The sequence below is a fragment of the Xylocopa sonorina genome, chromosome 3, assembly GCF_050948175.1.
Source record: "Xylocopa sonorina isolate GNS202 chromosome 3, iyXylSono1_principal, whole genome shotgun sequence".
NCBI lineage: Eukaryota > Metazoa > Arthropoda > Insecta > Hymenoptera > Apidae > Xylocopa > Xylocopa sonorina.
The window spans coordinates 7,307,710-7,327,410 of NC_135195.1; the positions used below are offsets into that span (position 1 = coordinate 7,307,710).

Here is a 19,701-nt window from a genome sequence, read left to right on the forward strand (position 1 = left end):
CGTTACACAATCGCACGAATCGTGATATTTGCCAGCGTTTTCCATCGAGATGCACTTGAAGAAAATCATCCCGCTTCCCAAACTCGCTGTAAACAGGATGGATATAGATCGAAAGGAATGCCAGTCGAGACGGTAAATCGTCTCTAATGATACGGTTCGAGTGCAGCGAGATACCTGGCACGTAATTCTCTATTCATAATCGATTACGTAAACAATTTTTGCGCTCTTACGTAAAATGAATGTTCGCTCGGTTACGTCCGCCACGGTGTGTTTAATCGTAATTGCGGCCCGCACGGAGGATCAGGAAAAAACGGGAATTTAACAGTCTCCTCGGCGAGAATTGGTAAACGATGTCTCACAGTTTGTCCAGATGTCGTTTTGTCACGTGAAACAAGTTAATTTGCGAGCGGAGCTCTGGTCACGTGGCTAACATTTATGCGTTCTCGTCACGTCGGTCTCTTTTTTACAAGTTGTGTACAATTACCGAGGAAACGTTGAAAATACACGTTAATTTATGAAGACAAAAAGTTGTTACGCCACCGGTTTTTGCTTCAGCTAAAATCTGTACACCGTTTTTGATATCACCTAATGTCTTTTTTTTTTTAAAGAAACGATATATTTTCGAGAACTGTAAACTGCCCAAAGACTGTAATAAATGTCGCACACGGCGGACGTAAGAACCGCGTGCAATTGGGGCGACGGACACGTATTAATTTTCGTATCAATTCGTAATCGTAGTCTCAATCAATCCTGTTACATACGTATTCAATTTTACCAATGGTAATTCAACGTTAACTGCATCTTTAAATTAACAGCAGAATCCACTGTAATTTACAATTCAAATATTACGTGTGGTGTGTACAGTAAATATCGACTGATAACATCGATAACGTCGATTAATGGGCTGTTAACGACAGCGGTACTTAACCAGCCATAAATAAAATACGTCAGACGCGCAATATAACCGTGCATATATATATACATACATTTGTTTCAATTCACGTTTCGCGAAGAAGTGAAAAGGAGGCCTGGTGGAACGAGCGCGATCAATCTGTTCGACGAATGGGCCCGTTCCATTTAGAAATGACCATCTATCCTCATCGAGGAGAGCCAGCTAGACGATCGATCGGAGCGAGGGAACAAAGCGCGCGAAATTTAAATTCCCCTGACGGCGAGGGTCGTTTCGAAAGGAGTCATTTTCTCCGTTCTCCCATATCCATCATTCGCGCAGGCTAATACGCCCGGGGGCAAAGGCGAGAAAGTAACGACGAATCGAAATAAAGTACGGAGCGCGGCAGCACGGACAAGGAACGAGCGACGGCATGTGGAATGCGCTTTGTTCGAGAGCCTCTCCCTCTGGTCTCCGCACCTCGAGCGTTCTCCGCGTCTGGTTCCGCGTCGTTCTCTCCTCTCTCCCTCATCCCAGCCGGTTGTTTCTCGATCCTTCTCGTTCTCATCTCACCTCGGCAACCTCAGGAGCAGCGGCAGCCCGAGCATCGCGCGTCCGCCGAGGGCACGCGAACTCGCGTTTGCCCTCCCGAGAGGGTATTAACTCCCGGCCGCCGCCGCGCCGCTCGTACACATCATTTCTCCTGTCGCTGTCTTTCGTTCCTGGCCAATCGACCGCTCCTTCCTCCGCGCGTTCCTCCAGGGATTATTCCGACCCTCTGCACGCGATATTCCCCACTGCCAGTGATATAGTTTATTTCGACTCTCTTCTAGCTCGAGGTGAGGCTGACTGATTGAATTTCTCCAACGAGCTGCGTCTCTAGTTCATCGTCCTGCGAAGTTGTGTCTGCGTTTACTTCTATCGACTGTGTGAAAGGTTTGCGTAGAAGGATTTGCAAGCGTTCGTACGCGATCTCGTATCGTTTACGCACGAGATGGAGGCAAGCTGCGCGCGAACTTCCGGTTTGGAACGGAGGAGCACTCGAGTGCTCCGGTTCCCACCGATTGAAATAAGTCGAATCGTATCGTTCGTTGTTTGTTTTCCAAATGACACGTCAGGCTGCTGAAAATCTGGCTCGAGCGCAGCGATTCGCGATTCGATTGCCTGCATTCGGGAATAAGAATAATAGTGGGTCGCGTTTCGATTGGGCACGGTGGAGAACCATGGGTACCACGTTCGCTCTTCCGTTTGCATTCCGTTCAAAGACAAACGGCAGATAAGGCGAACTAGTCCGCGGTCAACGTGTTGAAACGGTGACCCGTGTTAACAATAGGAACAGATGCATATCTAATCTGGTTCCACGGTCGAAGGTCAGCCGGGAACATCCCATAAACGGTGTGGTCAAGGTCGTCGGGTTCGACCGTTGAATTGTCGAAAAAGTAAATCATTCACGATCCGTGTATCATCGGTACGCGATAATCAACTTATGTCACATCCTGTTTTTCACAGTTGACGATCCGATCCGTTGTTTCGTTGGTTATAAGCGTGGACGTTCGTAATAATTGCGGACGATGTCCACGAATCTCTTTCGAATCTGTTTGACGAGAGATTGTTCTATGGGAGAACGGTTATTTATGACTCGGAATATTATGGTAACGCTAATTAATTATGAATAGGGAGAGAACAATAACGCTATTTTTTTGGTATACTATGCATTGTAATTGTGGAAAGGAACATAAATCTCAGGAATCTTCAGGGTTTCAAAACATCATGTTTGTCAGACGACTAATCCATCACCTGAACTATTCTACTTGCCTGCAGCTATTCATTAGCGGCTTAATGGTGGCATTAATGAATCCGATAATGAGCCTGTACCCCTTCACTACACAGTATTTCACAGTAGCCAAGCGCAAAAAACTTCTGTGCACCATCTACCATGTCGTTCTCCGTAAAAAATGTCACATGTACAGTACTGTGAAACATTCATTGCATCAGTTGAATATTAAACGCGTTATCGTTCGTATCTACCACTGTCCTCGAGTTAAAACGTCTCAGCTATCAATTTTTCTCGCATATATAACTCGAGAATCTCTGGGACTATTTCATGTGGTCCTAAGAGAACGCCCTTCTATAGTATACCAATTTTCATCGTACGAACAATTCCCTATCTTGGACGAAATACGCTGAACACGTCACTTGATCGATCACACCGGGATAAAAATTGCTCGTATTACGTAAACTGGAAAGAGATGCGATAGATATGTCCAGCGCCGCACACAAATCTTACTCCAAACGTTGGGCGAGCATCGTAACGAAAAATCCAGGAATACCAAACGTGCAACTCGATACGACATTTAGTAATGATCGAGCGTGGCCTGTCTACTTGTCCTCATTACCAGCCAAGGCTAAAGCTAATGGGGCGCGATTAGGCTAAGTATCTATCAGGCGTCGGGCCAGTGAAAGTGACTTTCACCCCTGCGTGGATTCCAGGATTCTGAATTATCGATCGGGGGGACGCGTAAATCATCTCGTTGGCGGGGCTGAATCGCGGATTCGTAATGGCCGGCGCATAACTCGCGCCTCGGATAACAATCTCTTTCTCCCTTCCGAGCGGTTTCGCCAGCTGCGACGCGAGGGGAGATTTTAATATACGAGCGGGGCCCAGATCGGTGTAAGCCGACCGACTCGTACCTATGGAATCGCTGAGCCGCAGATAAACACGCAGATACGAAAACTCGACACGTTCGCTCGGCTGTCCCTTTTGAAAAACGCGGTCCCTCCCTGCGGATTTTCGACGGGATATTTTAATTGCCCTGGCGAATCGTCGGGTTCATCAGCCGTTGAACAGAAACGTTACTCGATACCGTTGTCGTACAGAATGCTGCGAACTTGATGCAACTCTTACTGCCTGGCACAAGAATTCGGTATAACGGACGCCATATTGTTTCGGATGAACTTACCTCGTTGAATGCTAGATTAGAACGAAACAAGGAAATTGGAAGCTGGAACGATTCAGCAGAAATTTAAGAGGAAACATTCCGCAAGAGCTGATCGATTACGGAGCGCATCTCGATCCCGTTACACTATAGAATCGCCTTTTCTTCACCGTGGATCGCGCCGGTATCCGGCTCGCCGCGTTCCCCGTTCGAGGCGAACGTTTGACATTTAACACGCGGCGCATCGAGCGGAGGCGCCTACAAAGGGAATCGCTCCGCGGTGGATCCAGAACGCGAGGCCCCGCGATCGATCTATCCCGCGTGAATCGCGTATCGTCCTTCGACCACCCCTGGAGAGGCGTACATCTTCCTCGAGGTTCTTCTTTCTACCTTCTCGAGAACCGGCGAGGGACACGGCGATCGCGTCGAACGTCCGGACGTGCATTGATGTGGGAGCGACCCGGACGCCGTGGATCGTGACGCGGGGTGTTTCCAATGGGGATTTTCGAGTTATCAGAAACGTTTGTCATTGAGCTTTCGAATCTTTTCGAAAAAACAGAACTATTTACTGTAAGCACGTAGAAATACAGTTGGATCTGGTTATCTAAATTTGTTGAATAATAATCAAAACGAGGGTGGCGATTCTATGGGATGAAATAAGACGAAAGTCAAGAGAGAAGAAATTAAATTTAACGTTTCGTTTCTGAAATAAAACGATTTTAAGGAATCGCTAAGGCAATGGTAGGCCAGCGTACTAATGGCGGCTGCCTGGCAGTAGATCAGGCAGTACGAGTCAGACACAGACTAGCCGCGCTAAGACCGTTCGCTAGAATAAGTTAGAAGCGATCGTTGCTATTGAACGCTAAGAAATGACGTTTAAACGAAATAGAACTATATTTTGTTATTGGCATATGTAGATTTTCAGAACTTCGTCTGCTTTCGTTTCGACGCTAGCTAATTAACAAAGAAAAAGTGTGAAATGGTCATTTCACAGTGAAACCACTGGACCGCAGAGGGTTAATTGATGCACTTAAGTTTTTTTGCTCAAATCCCAGTCGTGGTCATGATAAAATCAATCGAACGTATCTCTGTAGCAAGACTGAAACCAAGCGATCTCGCGAACCCTTCTTTCAGGGGTGTCTAATGTAACAATTTTCCAGCCCGTGGGAATTCAGCCGAATTACCAGTTCTTCCGCTGTTTCGATCTAGATCGTCCATAAGTTGCTCCCATGTTTTTCCGCGATTACCCTCGCGGACATGATCGATCGATAATCTTGGCGATCGTGCACACCTACGTGGGCGTACACACCGCTCTCCTGGCTCTCTTCGAGATCGCAATAAGCGAGCCGATCTGACCTCGGGCTGATACAGTTTAACGTACCCCCTTCTACACCGATAACCGCATCTCGGTTTGTTGCTTGCTTCGTGGTGCATAATGATGTAGTACGATCCTAGCTGCGCGATTTTCTAGACCTTAAGGATTTCGTTGCACTCACGACGTTACTCTGGCTTGCGAGCTTTCAGAATTGAACGAAATTTCGCGATTATTTCGTTTCCGTGTCTAATTTTCAAGCTTGCGCAATGATCTACGCGAACATTCGCTTTCTAATTCGTCAATAATTTATCTTTTACATTCTGACTATACCACATCACATATTGTTTACTTTATGTTAATGTTATCATTTTTGTTCCATGATAAATGGTGATTATACACCGTTTCATTCATTCGTACATCATAATGTATTGTATTTCGAAAGTGGGTAGGGAAAATTTGAGAGATGCATAGCCGCATCGGGATTAGTTCATTTGTCAAAGGTCTGTCTTACGTAATCTTCGCGAGGCATACTCCGAGGAATCGAATTAAATGGAAATCGTTCCTTCGTACGTTCGTGCTAAACCCACGCTCGCGCGCGTTCGTTTCGTGAACTCGTCCGACGATAATTGCAGCGTTAAGAGAAGGCTATGATTTACCAGTTCAATCGCCCGCATCGAGATCGTATTTCTGACGCGTGATAGATCACGGGAGACCTAGATGCGCGCGGAGTCGTTCCTCGTGATGAATGATATTCATTAAAATGGAACTATGCGTTTATCCCATTCTCCTCTGGCTTGCCTTAGACATTTCCACGCTTCAATCCGAATCAATTCGTTCCTTCGTTACTATGTAGGTACGAGGAAAAATCGTTAACTCGAATCGAAGAAAATTCCTTCGACGTTCGTTACCGAAGCCTATCCAAATGAAACGCTGGTGCGAACGGGCTGGCAGCGAGTTAAAAATCAATACGAGCTAATTAAGCGAGAATCCGATAAAGTTCTTTTTAACGCGGGAAAGCCCAGTTTGTCCGGAGATTGGCAGCCGGTGGTAGTCGCAAGGCACGGCTAGTTATTGCTCAATTGAATACGAGATCGCGCAATGCCGAGCGGCAACTACCGCAACCGAGATTCTCTTTATCGTCGCGCACGCCTCGTTATCCCCGCGCGTCGTCCGTCGTAAATGCTTTTGCCACTAGTGGCAATAGCGATTATAAAAACGAGCGTACCGTGACTATGCACCTGCCACGTCCGAAGACGCGGACGATCGGCTCGTGTTTTATCGACACGCTTTATCTCGACACGGTCCGACAGTCGATTTAAGTCGGAGCACGCTTCGAATCGTGCGCCACGAACCAGCTCCGAAACACCGATCGACGTGACGCAACACGCGGATCGATCCGTAGATCTGCTTAACCGGCTGTTTTTACGCCGATCGAGCGGCGATTTTTCGTTCGATTTTAACCTGTTTAACTTGACAACGTGGAGTTAGCTCGACGAATCGAGGAATCGTTTCTGCGACGAGATATAATAGTTGATATAGCGGAGTACGTTTGTGCGTGAAGTCGTACTGCTTAAATTAAGTTGTAAATTAGAGGAATTGTAAATAATTAAGCACCTTGCTGACAAACGAGATATCGAACGTTATTCGAGAAAATTTGTCTAAACCAGCATCGAAGACGGAAGATCGTAATTCTATGAGAACTAGACGAGACGAAGTGATCATAGCGGCCAGTGCAGATACGAAAGCATCGCGGTCCACACCGATACTTTTCCTGAATCTGCAATTTTGCACGCGTACGAAGCCATCGATGAACTCTTCGGTTAAGAACAGGTTCGAATGGGCCAACTTGTTAAGGTGTATTCGCTACGGTAAAATAGAAGAAGACTCGACAAAGCGTTGCAAATAGATTCACCGATTGCGAACGAGGGATCGGGGCTTTGAATGCGCAGAAGGTCCGGGGCGCTGTACGCCGTCCATTGTTCGATCCATCGTGCTCGACGCCCCACGAATCGTTCTCGATTTCTTCCCGCCGTTCTAGATTTATGTCCGTTTCGATTACCTCTGGCTAAGGTATTCTTTTTACGCTGGATACGAATAGATCGCTATTTTCTCGCCTGCGCTTTATTTCTTCTCTACGATTCGATTCCTCGATACGGGTTAAGAATAGATCGCGTTGCATCGACGCGATTTTTCAAAACGGCGCACGTCAGCCTCTGTGTTCCGCGTACGCGGTGCACGTGTTTCGTCTCTGATTTATTACCAGGCTTGCGATCGAAATTACTGGACGACATCGTGGTGTTCGATGTTACTCATTAAACTCGATCCAGGAGGTTCTCACTATTCGAATCCACAACACTTCGATGATCCAAACTTCACCCCTTACTTTGCACCCTCTCAGCTTGGTTGTGCGAGACGAGAACGAAAAGTTTCTTCCTCCGCAAAGTAAATTTTCCCAGCTGCGACTCTCATATTCTTCCCTCGACAGAAGAAAGGAAAGGATAATTCGTCAAAGGCTTTCGCAGCCCGCGAAAAAGAAGAAAGCGGACCACCGTCCAGAGCAGGTATCCCCGGCGCAAGAAACAACGCCCCGCATCGTGTGAATTCTTGAACGCTAGCTCTGAATGCAAACCCGGGGGCTGGAATTCCGTTTCCGTCGCCGAGGACATCTGTCGACCTTGTTGAGCTTACGCGCAACCGCATCGCGATCCGTTAACCACGGAATGCAAGCGGCGGATCTCAAGCCGCGACTCCGCCGATTACGGAGCAATTAAAGTAGCCGAGGCACGCGAGGATATCGCCGGCAAGAACACGAGATTTATATAAATGGCGTTCGCGTTCGTACAAGAAAACCGATTTCCCACGTGCGCACCTCGTCAAATCCTTCCAGTTTCCCGGGACATTTCGCGTTTCCACTTGGATACGAATCTGTCGCGAACATTTCTTAAAAACTGTCGCGCACACAAGCCAGAGAGAGTCAGTCTCTACGTTACGTGAAACGCAAGCTTGATGTAACTGTAAAATTCGATCATAAAGTGTTTTTAATCACAGTTCAAGCTCCTAATTACAGCTTACGTTATCAACAACGGAACACATCCCAGCGATTATTAAATTTTTTACGCGTCTTCTCAGCAATTTACATTATCGTTAGCTATAAAGATTCGACGGTCCACTAGAAAACCTCGCGATCTCTGCTGTTGGACGTGCTTACAAGATTCCATGGAAGTTGCAGGACGAGCAGCTCGCCGTTTCGCGCGTATCCATTTCCCCTGCGCTTGCCCAACCTCTTTATGGCTCTTCTCGATTCGCGATCGATGAAAAATCCACCCACTCTCGCCGTTCACCCTCGCCGTCCGTCCACCCACCCATTTTCGTAGCTAGACCTGCCGGTACCAGAGTAGAGAACGACTGCTGTTCACCATCCATCAAGCGGCCAGGCAACCGCGAAACAGCCGAGGTGTCGGCTGGTACTCTCTCGAGTCCCACCTTTCGACCTGGCCATGGCTATCTGTTCCTCGCGGACGATCACCGCGGAAGAACGTTCCGCCACGGGAAGGATGGATCATTTTCGCGCCAGTGGATCGCCTGGTTTTATCCGAGCGAGATCTGGAGCTCCTCGTAGTCGTCTTCTATTGTTGAGAAGTCGGGGACGGGGCTGCTCGCGCCGCGAAAATACGCGGTTAGCATCGCCGTTTCGACCGGTAGCCGATTATTATTGCGAAGGAGGAAGCATCGAAAGGTTCGAGTGGTCGCATTTGGTAATTACCTGGGTGTAGGCGTGACGAATGATACGCGATGCGGATAATGGTGTTTAGGAACTGACAGCGTTGTTCTTGATTTCGCTGGTCGCGGTGAAATCCGAGTAAGATCGATCCGCGTAAGTACACGGGATGAGGGAGGGTGTTGCAATCGCGATACTTTGCGCAGCGATACTTTACAATCGACACGATACGCTTTCAACGGTGAAACTCGCTTCGAATATTAAGCGAGGTTAATTTAATAAGAAATCTTTTAATCGCTCGATGCAGCGTGACACCGCGAGAACCCTGAGCAGCAAAAAAACTGATCGCTTTACAATAATACAAAGGAATTCGATTAAAGCGGCCACAAGAAACAGCTTCATTGATTCCCCGTCGCTGACCCTTTCGAGAAACCCTTTACAAAGTAAATCTTTTGTAAAAGACGCACAAAAGCTTCCCCGTGCAATTAACGGGAGCAATTTCAGCGATGAACACGGGAACAATGTCGTCCCTTCGGTCAGTCAGCCCGGCGATACACGCGGGCCCTTCGAGAAGCAGAAGGAAACGAGCCGTGAATCGTGACGCGTATCGTGCAGGGCCGATTTCATCCATTATCATATCGGTACGTACCTGCGGAAGCATCTGTTACCATCGTCATCATCTCTCAGGGTTTCGCAGCGACGCGCCACTTATCGCCTTTCTTCGCAGACGGAATCGCGAGTAGGATCGAGCGGAAATGATTAATAACGCTCGTGTTTGATCCGCAGCCACGTGGTGTCCACGGTTTAATTGAATAGGTTTCGTTCAACGATTCACGTAAACCGGCGCGTGCGGCGGACGCGGCGATTCAATTAGCCGATCTCACCGTCAACCTGCGCGCGTCAACCTGGACCGTTCGAACGGAGAGACCAACAACCGTGGATACGGACAAGCCAGGACGGTCGTTGAATAATAGAGAAGTTACGCCGCCGGTTTATTACCGGCGGACAGAAATACCACGGGCCTGTAATCGGCGCGATTAAACTTTGAATGGCATTTATGCGATGGCCGGCTGAAACGCTCGATGGCGGCTGAGGTTTAACAGCGATTACCCGAGGCATTTATTGCGCCCGTGAAGCGTTCGGTATTTCTGTCGAACGGTCAGATTTCTCGCTGGGCCCCGGTCACTTACGGGCAACCGACTTGACCGGTTGGCTCGACGACGATTCGAATATCGAGACGGTCGAATCGCCCTCGATGCGCCGGGAAAACTCAAGCTCCACGGATTTTCTTCGCTGAAATATGGTTTATCACGCTTCCCTTCTTCCACGGGACACGTAAGGCTTCTTGGTGGAAGAAGCAGTTTTACGATTACTGCTTTTTATTCCCGTACCGCGCAGGCCAGATTTGCAAGTTTATCGCGTTTCGTTGCGTGTTCCGTGGATCTGTACACGGAAATTTATGGAAACTCCGATAAACGTAACGCGAGACCGTTGTGCCAGGCATTTCTTTCCGTATTTATTGTAATCACGCTAGTAACGCTACGACTATCGCTACAGGTGATCGAGAGCGGTGAGACGCGTGGAAAATAATTGGACGTGAAAATTTTGCCATGGCGAAAAGCGGACAATTTTGTTCGGTTGGAAAATGATCGTTAATCGACTCGATACGGTTGAATAAACTTAACAGAGCACCGTCTATCGTTTTCCGATCGTCTTTACGATCGATCGTAGACTTTGCGACGCAAAAGGACACCGTGCCGTCGCGACTTTGTTGCAAACATCCTCCCCCCAGCAAGAGCAAACGGGCACACAATGAGACGTCCTCTAGAATCGTGCCCGGGGGCAGTTAAAAAACGAGGGGGCAAAAAAAATCGGAGGAGCGGTGCTCGAAACGATGCCCGAACCTGTCCGGGACCTCTTCGAATCCCCCGCGCCGTGCGCAATCCCACGAGTACATAAATATCTGCCTAGCATATTGAACGGTCATATTTCATGGCGGGGCAAAAAAAGCGAGCGTCCCTCGGAAATCTGAACGTCTCAATCCGTCTCTGGGATCTCGTCAATATTCCGAGCGGTCAATTAAGGCATGCCTCCCAGATGTCCCTCCCCGATTCCCGCGCACATACACGCCGATAGAGTTGTCGTTCCACCATAGCGGACATTGCACACCGAGTGATCCTGCGTCGCGTTCGTGCTACCACCGTGTCCTTCCATGGTTCCGCTCGTTGCTCGACTTAATCGCGGCGAACGTGGCCCCCAAAACGCGGTACCAACGGGCCACGGATGGACCGAATGATAATACAAGCCACCCAGGAGGAGGTTGCGATCGTACGTTGCTGATGGACGTGGAACCCCCTTGTGAACAGGGGTGGAATTTTGTTGGACGAAAAGTCGAATCTGTAGGGACGATTCTAAGGGTTGAAGGAACAGGGTGGAAGGGTCAGGGTTCTAGGGAAAATTCTTGTACTTGTTTGAATTTCTTTCTGGAAAAGGGGCCAAGGCGTTAAAAAACTCTATGTTAGGTTTATACTTATTTCGCGACGAATTGCTACCAATCGAAACTTGTAGCGCAGAGTGCGATATCTCGTGACTGACAGTTTTGGTGCAGGCGCTCGTAGTTATCAGAGATATCTCGTAGCTCTCAGTTAACGTGTTAAATGACGGGTCTGATGCCCCTTCCATTCTTCACCAAACTTTCGTTCCATCCGATAATTCGCCTCGTAAAGAGCCTAGACCGAGGGGACTAATCAAACGAAGAATTCGTAACGGTTGTCCGTCCCATTCGCTAGGACACGTCGCGGCTCTATAAAAACAAGGAACGAGTGAATTACTTTGTAACACCGGCAATAAAAGACGGAACAGAATTTATCTCGTTCTACAGAATTCTAATAGGTAATTCACGCAAGTCGTGGCCAACGGAAGGTACCATAAATCCGGAGATATAAAAGACATAAATTGGAATACCGAGGGGACGCGGTGCGATCGTCGGTGGACACGTGTTCCTCCTGGCGGCGACGATGCGCGGGTTCACCGGGTAATCCGAAAGATCGACGGCGTATCGGACGCCTACTTAAGGGGAAAGCCGTGGCCCGAGCTGATAGAATTAATGCGCCCCGATCAAAGGAGGGGGCCGGCGCCGTAAAAAAGCCAGAGACACGAATTTCGTTAATGCAAAAGCGAACGTGACTGAAAGCGCACGAAATCGACCGCTCCGCAAAAAGCAACTTCCGATCGGCGTGACTGTGACTGGTTTTTATTCAATGTCCAAAACGATGTCTTCGTTAGCCGCGAGTACCGTATCCGCGAGGGCAACGAAAGGGGGGGACGGGACAGAAAAATCGGTAAGATCTGTTTCTGGTTGTTCGCGTTCGCCATAACGATATCATTAATGCGACGAACGTATATAGCGACAAGCTTCAATTTTACGCTCGTTTGTAAGCTTTACATTAATGCGATACATGTGTTCTCTGGATTGTAAAAATTCGTTGGAAGAGTGGGAAAAAAGGAACGGTTAGAATAACGCGCTATAATTCACGCGGTTCGGACGCGTTCAGCGATAACTCGTCCGCGCGACGCCTCACTTCAAACATTTCAATTCACCCCACAAACCATGTTCCCACGCCCTCGAGCGGGTGGACAGCCGGCGAATCCGCGACGTTAATTGACGCTTCATTCCCAGCTGCGATACACGCTAAAAGCTCGCCACGATAAAGTGCAACGATTAACTCCGCGGAGAGTGTAATCGCCGCGGTGAAAAATGCCGTCTATCGCCCGTGTATCGTACGGCAATAGCACGTCGAACGTATCTCTTCTGTTCGAGTGAAAGAGAAAAAAAGGAGGAGGAAAAAAATGATCGAAGAAAATCGAGGGTAGAGACTGCGCAGCGGCGACGCGGCACGTAAGTTACCGTTCCTTAATGGCCACGAACGTATCAACCGCTCCTTATCGTGTTAATGGAATCCTATATGGAGACCACTTTAGGTGATATCTCTCGAAATTGCGGCGCTCCGAGGGATCCTGGGTGGTTATCTGGCTGACGGGCACCGTCTTCGCGTTTCAGCTCGAGCCAGCGCTCTTTTTCAACTCGAGCACCCGATACGTCACCGGACAATTACTATCCGTTACCTTTATTTTCGCCAGTTAATTCCCTCGCGCTTATCTAATTACCGCGTTAAATGGAGAAAGTGCGGCTTGTTTCCGATAATTGCCGTTGCTACAGGTGATTCGATAGTTACCGGCATCGACGCTCTCGAAGGTGAATCTCCGCTTGGAACTCGTGCAAGCGAAAAAAACAGCGCACGCCGGCTAACATTGAACTTTGCTGCGATACGTTCGTCGAGGTCGCGAAATAGCTGCGAGGGAGTTGGAAAAATCCCGAAGGTTGCGCATCTGAAAGTCTGATAAACGAGCGAACAAGCAGTTCCGAACGGGTTCCGCGAGGCCCGAAACGTGTCGCGCGTACTTTAACTGGAACTGTTCCAGTATGGCGAAACAAGGAATCAAAACTAACCAGTTAACAGTTACGAAAGTCAACGACTCCATACCTGCTGTTTCATTCCCCGAGCGCTCCAAAACGGATCTGGCTCCGACCAACAACTTTATCTTCGACTTCATCTCCCACGATTCCTCCTTTCCCAATTACACTCCGAGCTACGCATCCTTGTTCGAACCGCCTAACAAGCGAACGTCTTTCTTTCCCTCGTTACTCGCGAGTCCTCCCATGAATCGTTCCCCAACGCGCGGCGCACGAACCGTTCCCGACATCGAGTGCCCGTCGACGCGCAGCCTGTAACGTCTGACACGAGCGTGGTCGTATATCACCGTGAAGAGGGATTACGCGTGTGGTCCAGAAAAGTACGCCCGTCGGGAAATAACTAGGCTCGCGATAAAAGTAAACGGGAAAAGGTCCCCGGACGGGCGCGCGTCGATGTGGGTCAAGCATCGCCATCGCGGCGGGGATCGAATGGAATCTCGTCGTTACACGCGGCTGGTGCACCTACACGCGTGTTCCCGAAAGCGGCGTAAATATTTCCTAGCCTGGCTCGTGTTAGAACGAGGCGGGTTTTAAAGAGTTTCCGCCGGGTCGAGTGGGAAGAACGGTACTTTCCAGGTACTTCGAGTAAAAGGGACCCTTCGGCCGGCCGCGCAGCCACCCACGCGCTCGTAAACCTGGCGCAACGCTTTACTTTCTACTTTTCTAACCGGCCTCGATGATGTACGCGCGACCAGGAAGAGCTCTCTCTTTAGGGTTTGATTCGCGTGGCGTCGTAGCCGTCGAAGGGACCGTATTCGTCGTATTCGCAGATTGATATCGACGCTGACGTTCGTACAATGAAGTGGACAAGTGCGTCTGAAAAATTGAAAGTGCTCGAGAGCAATACATCTTGCGAGTCTGTTATTCGAACAAAACGAGAGCATTTGTACAGCTGTTTCGTATTACCAGGCTAATATTTAATATTTGTGGTATAAATATGGTATACACCGAGTACATCTGAAAGATTGATACGTTTATCGCTTCAGAGTGCAAGCTGATGATGTTCGATCATTTTTCTAATCTTTCAGATGTATTCTCGATAGATGCGCAAGGGATTACGATATCGGATGATACATCTTTTGCGTTTAACGTTAATACAATTATATACGGTTAGATGTATTGGCGAGGGGCGAACGTTTCGTAGGGGGCAACTCACTTTTTCCTTTGACAAACTCTGAGTTGAAATCCGCTGACACATCGTAGCTACCGGCGACGATCAGTAGAAGAAATGTCACGCCGAGGAGGTTGCAGGTCGACAGCGTTCGTGGCCCGTGTCGGTGTTCGAACATGATGAGCTCTCATGCCCTTTACGAACCCATGGACCTTGCCAAGGTGATCTCGACAATGATTCCCGCTTCTTCGTGCTCTCTTCGACTGTCACGAGCAAGGAGAAGTTCGGAGGAGCCTCGAAGGAGAGTTTCCGCTGCTGCCATCGCTGTCTCTTCACCGTGGTACTCGCATGGCTCGTCTCATAGAACTGCTTCACTTCTGAAATTCGATTGCAATTTCTATTAGAGATTCGAACGGTTCAAGTTCAACGTAATAATTATTATCCTCTGTGCGAACGTTCGATGGAAGTTTAAACTTGTTCGTTTAGGGAGGAGGGAGTGAAATCAACCCCTAATACGTTCTATCAACGAGTACAGAAAGACTTGAAAGGAAATTAAGGGGGAAAAACTCGATCATCGATTTCCAGCTCTCATTTCTTCCTCAAACTACCGATTTCAGGATTTTCCCAGACGTCCCTCGGACGTCGCGCGACCACGATCGATTCCCATACTCGGCCCTCCCGTTCCTCGATTTGGAAATAGAGCAGCCCGATCGGGAAAAAACGTCTGTGCCCCTTTTACGCGGGCAATTGTTTTGTCGTCGCCTCGGCCCAAAGGGCTCACCTTCTTACCCCGTCGCTCCGAGCGAGGGCCTCGCGGATTGTTCCTCGCAGATCCAACGGGCAACAGGAACAAGAAGAGGAAGAAGAGAAACGAGGGAATCAGACGAGGAGGAAGAACACCAACACGGCGAAGGAAGGACGCAGGGCCAAGTGGATAACGAGAGCAAACGAGAGGGAAAAGAGAGACAATGCGGTGAACAGCAGGTGTCTGGCTCTTCCCTCGCCCCTTTTCTCTCCCTCGCGTGGTATCCCTCTAGCTCCGTCCGAACCGCGGCGCGATCTCATCCCGGAGTCCCTCTCACGGCTCCTTCTTTGTTCTTTCGCACTCCCCGCGGAGTGGCGAACACGGGTTTGCCTTATTCGGCCGCGACGGGTAACGATCAACTTAAACAGATGACGTCGAGACCAGGGAGTTTCGTCGAGGCCTCCCTTCCGAGTAGCAGCCTGATTACCACCCGCGTCCCACATCGAGTGCCACTCTCTCACCCCTATCCCAGCGCCTCTCGATCGTCTATTAATTACGATCGTCCGCTAACTACGGCTCGCTTACGGTCCCGGACGGTGGATCGTGTCGATCGTGATCGTCGAGCATTCCTCGAGCTTCGCCTCTCACCGCTCGTATCGTCTCGCTGCTCGTCACTTACACGCGAGCTCTGTGCGGTATGCGTGTACTAACTACCTTTCTAACTCTCCCTCGATGCATTCTGTCCCTGTCGTTGGGGAGGTACCAGGCTGTCTGCGGATGAGAAAGACGTGGGACGCCTTCGAAGCTGAGGGACACGCTGGTAACGGCGCGAACATTCAATATTCATCGAGACGACCCGGGGGAGCCAACTCGACGGAGATCCTGGTCTCCCGCGACCCAGATCTAGTCGATCGATGCATCGATCCTCCCTATAAGGCATTGGCTAACCGGGGAGACGGTGAAGTGATTTTAGAACGGACGAATGTTCGTTGCGAATACTACTCGATTTCCTTTTTTCTCGTTTCCACAGGCTCGCGGACGTATAAGGGTGTGTGTATAAATTTCCTGCAACTGCATACAGCGGAGAATGCATGCACGTCGTATTTATACCCTTTTGTAATAGAAATCTTAGTCGCGGACTTGCGAAAGCTGATCGTATCGATCGCAGCCTGCAATCGGTCAGCTGCCGTCGAAGTGGGAAATATTTGTTCGCTCTGCGATTTTCAGTAGCAACACGATTAGCTGAATATTTTTCGTTCAATTTACTTTGGTTGACGCGATAAACTCGTTTCGGAGAGACAAGCGTATAATATAATATAGGTATTACGGTCTGAGCGATCAAGGAACGAGGAATTAATCGTGCTTATCTATCTTGTTTCGCAATTAGATGAAAAATTGTACAATAATATTTTCCTACTACTCGTGTCGACGGGTGGATAATCTGTTTGATGTTCAAGTGTTGCAATAAATATTGCCACAATATCGTACATTTCCAATCCATTTCACTTGTACCGTGTAATCTTATCGGCGACTGCTATCCTCTTTTATTATCGCAGGCCAACACAGACATTTCGAAATAATCCCGATAATTTCTGTCGCGGTGAAAGGATTAAGGACTCCGTCGCGCCGTCCATTGAACTGCATAATAATAACAACAACTGGATCTCCGCGGCCCTTTGAAAATGCCACTCCCGTTACGTTCAAGGCAACGCGGCTCGATTTGCCAATGCGTGTCCGTTTTGGCAAAAATCCCGCTGACAAATTCACTAAGAACGAACCGGTTCTCTGTACGCGTTCCGGTTGGCAGGGTTACTCTGCGGTTAATAGACGGACACATTATTAGCGGCTAATTGCACGTTTTGTCCCGGTTGTTAATGAGTTCGAGCGCGCCTTGATTGATCGCTCGTTCGAGCCGAACTGCTTCTATTGTCCGCTCTACTTTGTGAAACATTTCAACGGAACGCAAACGCTTATTGGACGAACGTTCGTTGGTCCCGTTTTTTTCTTTTTTTTTTTTTTTTTTTTCTTTATTCTCGAAAGCGTCTCCTTCGTTCAGAGGCACGTATTCAAACGTTTGAGTAGAATTCGAGGCGCTTTTGTTCTTGTCGCTCCGTCGAAAGGGTTACGCCGCGTGCAAGTTGAATCGTCTCATTAGCGTCGACAGCTAGAAACTCGATAGAGGACGCGAGGCGAATTTATAAGGACTCCTCGTTCGCCAAACTTCGCCGATGGAGGAGAAAGTTTCGCAATTATGCTGATCAAAGATTCGCCGGAGGTTCATGCGCGGTTTGCCGTCGAGCCGAAAGGTTTCAAAGGAGAGATTTCAGATCCCTTCGCAGCCAATTTGGCCTTTCACCGATGGAAGATACGGTTTCGTAATTACTACACGAAACTATCTTTCGATCGGTTCCGATTTTACCGCCAAGAAGGATATTACTTGTAAATAACAAATTGGGTCGTTCATTTATCTCGCGAGTGTACAGAGTACACCTCGAACGAAACAGGTTAAAACGGTGTACCAAAATCTAACAAAAGAGAAACGTTCGATTGACGCGCGATAAATAATGATACTACGTAGTTCCCGTCACAATGACACGTCTTGGGTATCATTTACGTGGAAGCAGCCGCGAAGTCCCGACACGTTTCTAATTACACGTTCGTTATTTATCCCCCCAGTCAGACCAGAAGCCAGCTTCGGCTCGTTCGATCAGCATTATCGTCGATCGACATCGAAAAAATCGAACCGATAAAATTTCCATCTTTTTAATTCCCCTTCCCGATCGAATCGAACAAAGTGCGTTTATCGTTGTTACATCGACCGAATTGACACGTCGATCCTGTCCGCGGTGACTAATCGGCGGGGTGTGTCCGCAGCGGTCTCGTTAGCTCTCGTTCCCGGAGACCCGATTCGCGTTTACACAGGCCAATGGTAACGCATGTGGTCGTGTATCGCGATATCGCGAGCCTTTCTCTTGTAATTACTCAAAAAGAGAGAAGGCTTTTAACATACGCGGTCCGAGTTTTGGCGTTTCCGTTCTCCACGCGAGGAACCGCTGGTCCGACGAGGCGGTTCGATTCACCTCTGGCGAACGCGCGGTTAAAATTCGTAATCCTGGTTTCACTCGTAACTTTCGATATTTATTCTAAGGTGTTCGAAGAGTCACGTGGATACTTCTTCGAAACATATTGCTAAACTCACGATCGAGAGTTATATTTTAATTGTATGCATTTAATTAGGGCGTACTGAAAGCGAATCTGCTGCGTGGACGCGACTACGACGCGTGTAGACCTTTGTAATGCAAACAGAGATTCAATAAACGAAACGCCGACGAATCACGGACTGATCTCAGGCTGTTTGCAGATTGTATCGTTCAGCGCGGCTGTTTTATTAATGTCAACGAGGCGAGATTAAGAGGTGTGGTTCGCGGACTTGCCAAAATAAAGATATCACGGGGCAAATAAACCGTTGGGTCGCATTGCGACGTTACGCTCGCCTCGTACAGGCTGCGCTCTCCATCGAGATAGTTTATCATTTAATATTCCCAATTAAACTTCAGCCTCCTTTCGAAACTCAATTTCCATTCTCAATTACCCCTCCTCGCCCCGTCGCAATTATCACGGTCGCAATCCAACGGTCGCAGCGACGCTCGAAACTTCAATTCGCGTGCACCAAGCGGCAGCTACGAAATTGCAGCTACGAAATCAAACCGGAGATCACATCCAGTCCGTCCCTTCGAGATCGACCGCTGGAGCCTGGTCGCGTATTGACAAATGGACGCGGGCTGTCGCGCTCGCAGGGCCTGTGCTCGATAATAAACGGCGATAACCGAGAAAGCTGGCGTAGGCGACGAAAGTACAAGGGACGACGGGTCTGGCGAGAGCCAGGACCGAGGGCTGCATCGCGAGGAAGTCGTGTGTCGGTCGGATAAAAAGTCTGGAATTTTCTCTCGCTGCGGAGAGCCGCGGTGGAAAGAATCCCTCGCAGGAACTTAGTCGAACGCGGAGTGCCACGGATGCCGGCGCGGAGTTCGCAAAATGACGACGAGAGAAACCTGGCGGAAGGGGAACGGCGACGGGGAAAAAACGAGAAAGGGGTAAAAGAAGGGGAGAAAGGAAAAGGAGGAGAAGAAGAATCGAGGCAGAGGCCAGGGTCCACCAGCGTACCAGGCGACGTCGGTTGTATTTATCGACGCAAGTCGTCCACCTATGTTCCTCGCAGGCTGCCCCTCGAGCGTCCTCTTTTATCTGCAGCAACCCAGGACTCTCGCCCGCCCCCCTTTCGTCCCCGGCTGGCGAGAAGCCAGGCCAGGTTCAGAGCATAAAAGCGGCGTCTTTTGAGGGAGAAACCGTGGCAAAAAAAGGGCCGGGGAACACGGCGAGCAACCGTGTTAACTGCGCTGCTTATGCATTCATATCCTTGTTTCGCGACAACCTGCTGATTGTTTCCACAAAA

General features: G+C 49.0%; 1 protein-coding gene across 3 annotated transcripts in view; it reads right to left on the reverse strand.

Annotated features, from left to right (window-relative positions):
- Window positions 1-19,701, reverse strand: part of Egfr (epidermal growth factor receptor) — a 158,834-nt gene that overhangs the window by 15,502 nt on the left and 123,631 nt on the right. The window contains exon 2 of one of the 3 annotated variants that reach the window (XM_076892434.1): window positions 14,549-14,880. The exons of 1 other annotated variant lie outside the window; for it this stretch is intronic. In XM_076892434.1, coding sequence (XP_076748549.1) covers window positions 14,549-14,681 — 133 coding nt within the window. In that variant the 5' untranslated portion in view covers window positions 14,682-14,880. Of the gene's footprint in view, window positions 1-14,548; window positions 14,893-19,701 lie in introns of those variants that run through there. One more of the 3 variants, XM_076892435.1, reaches the window with a different exon arrangement.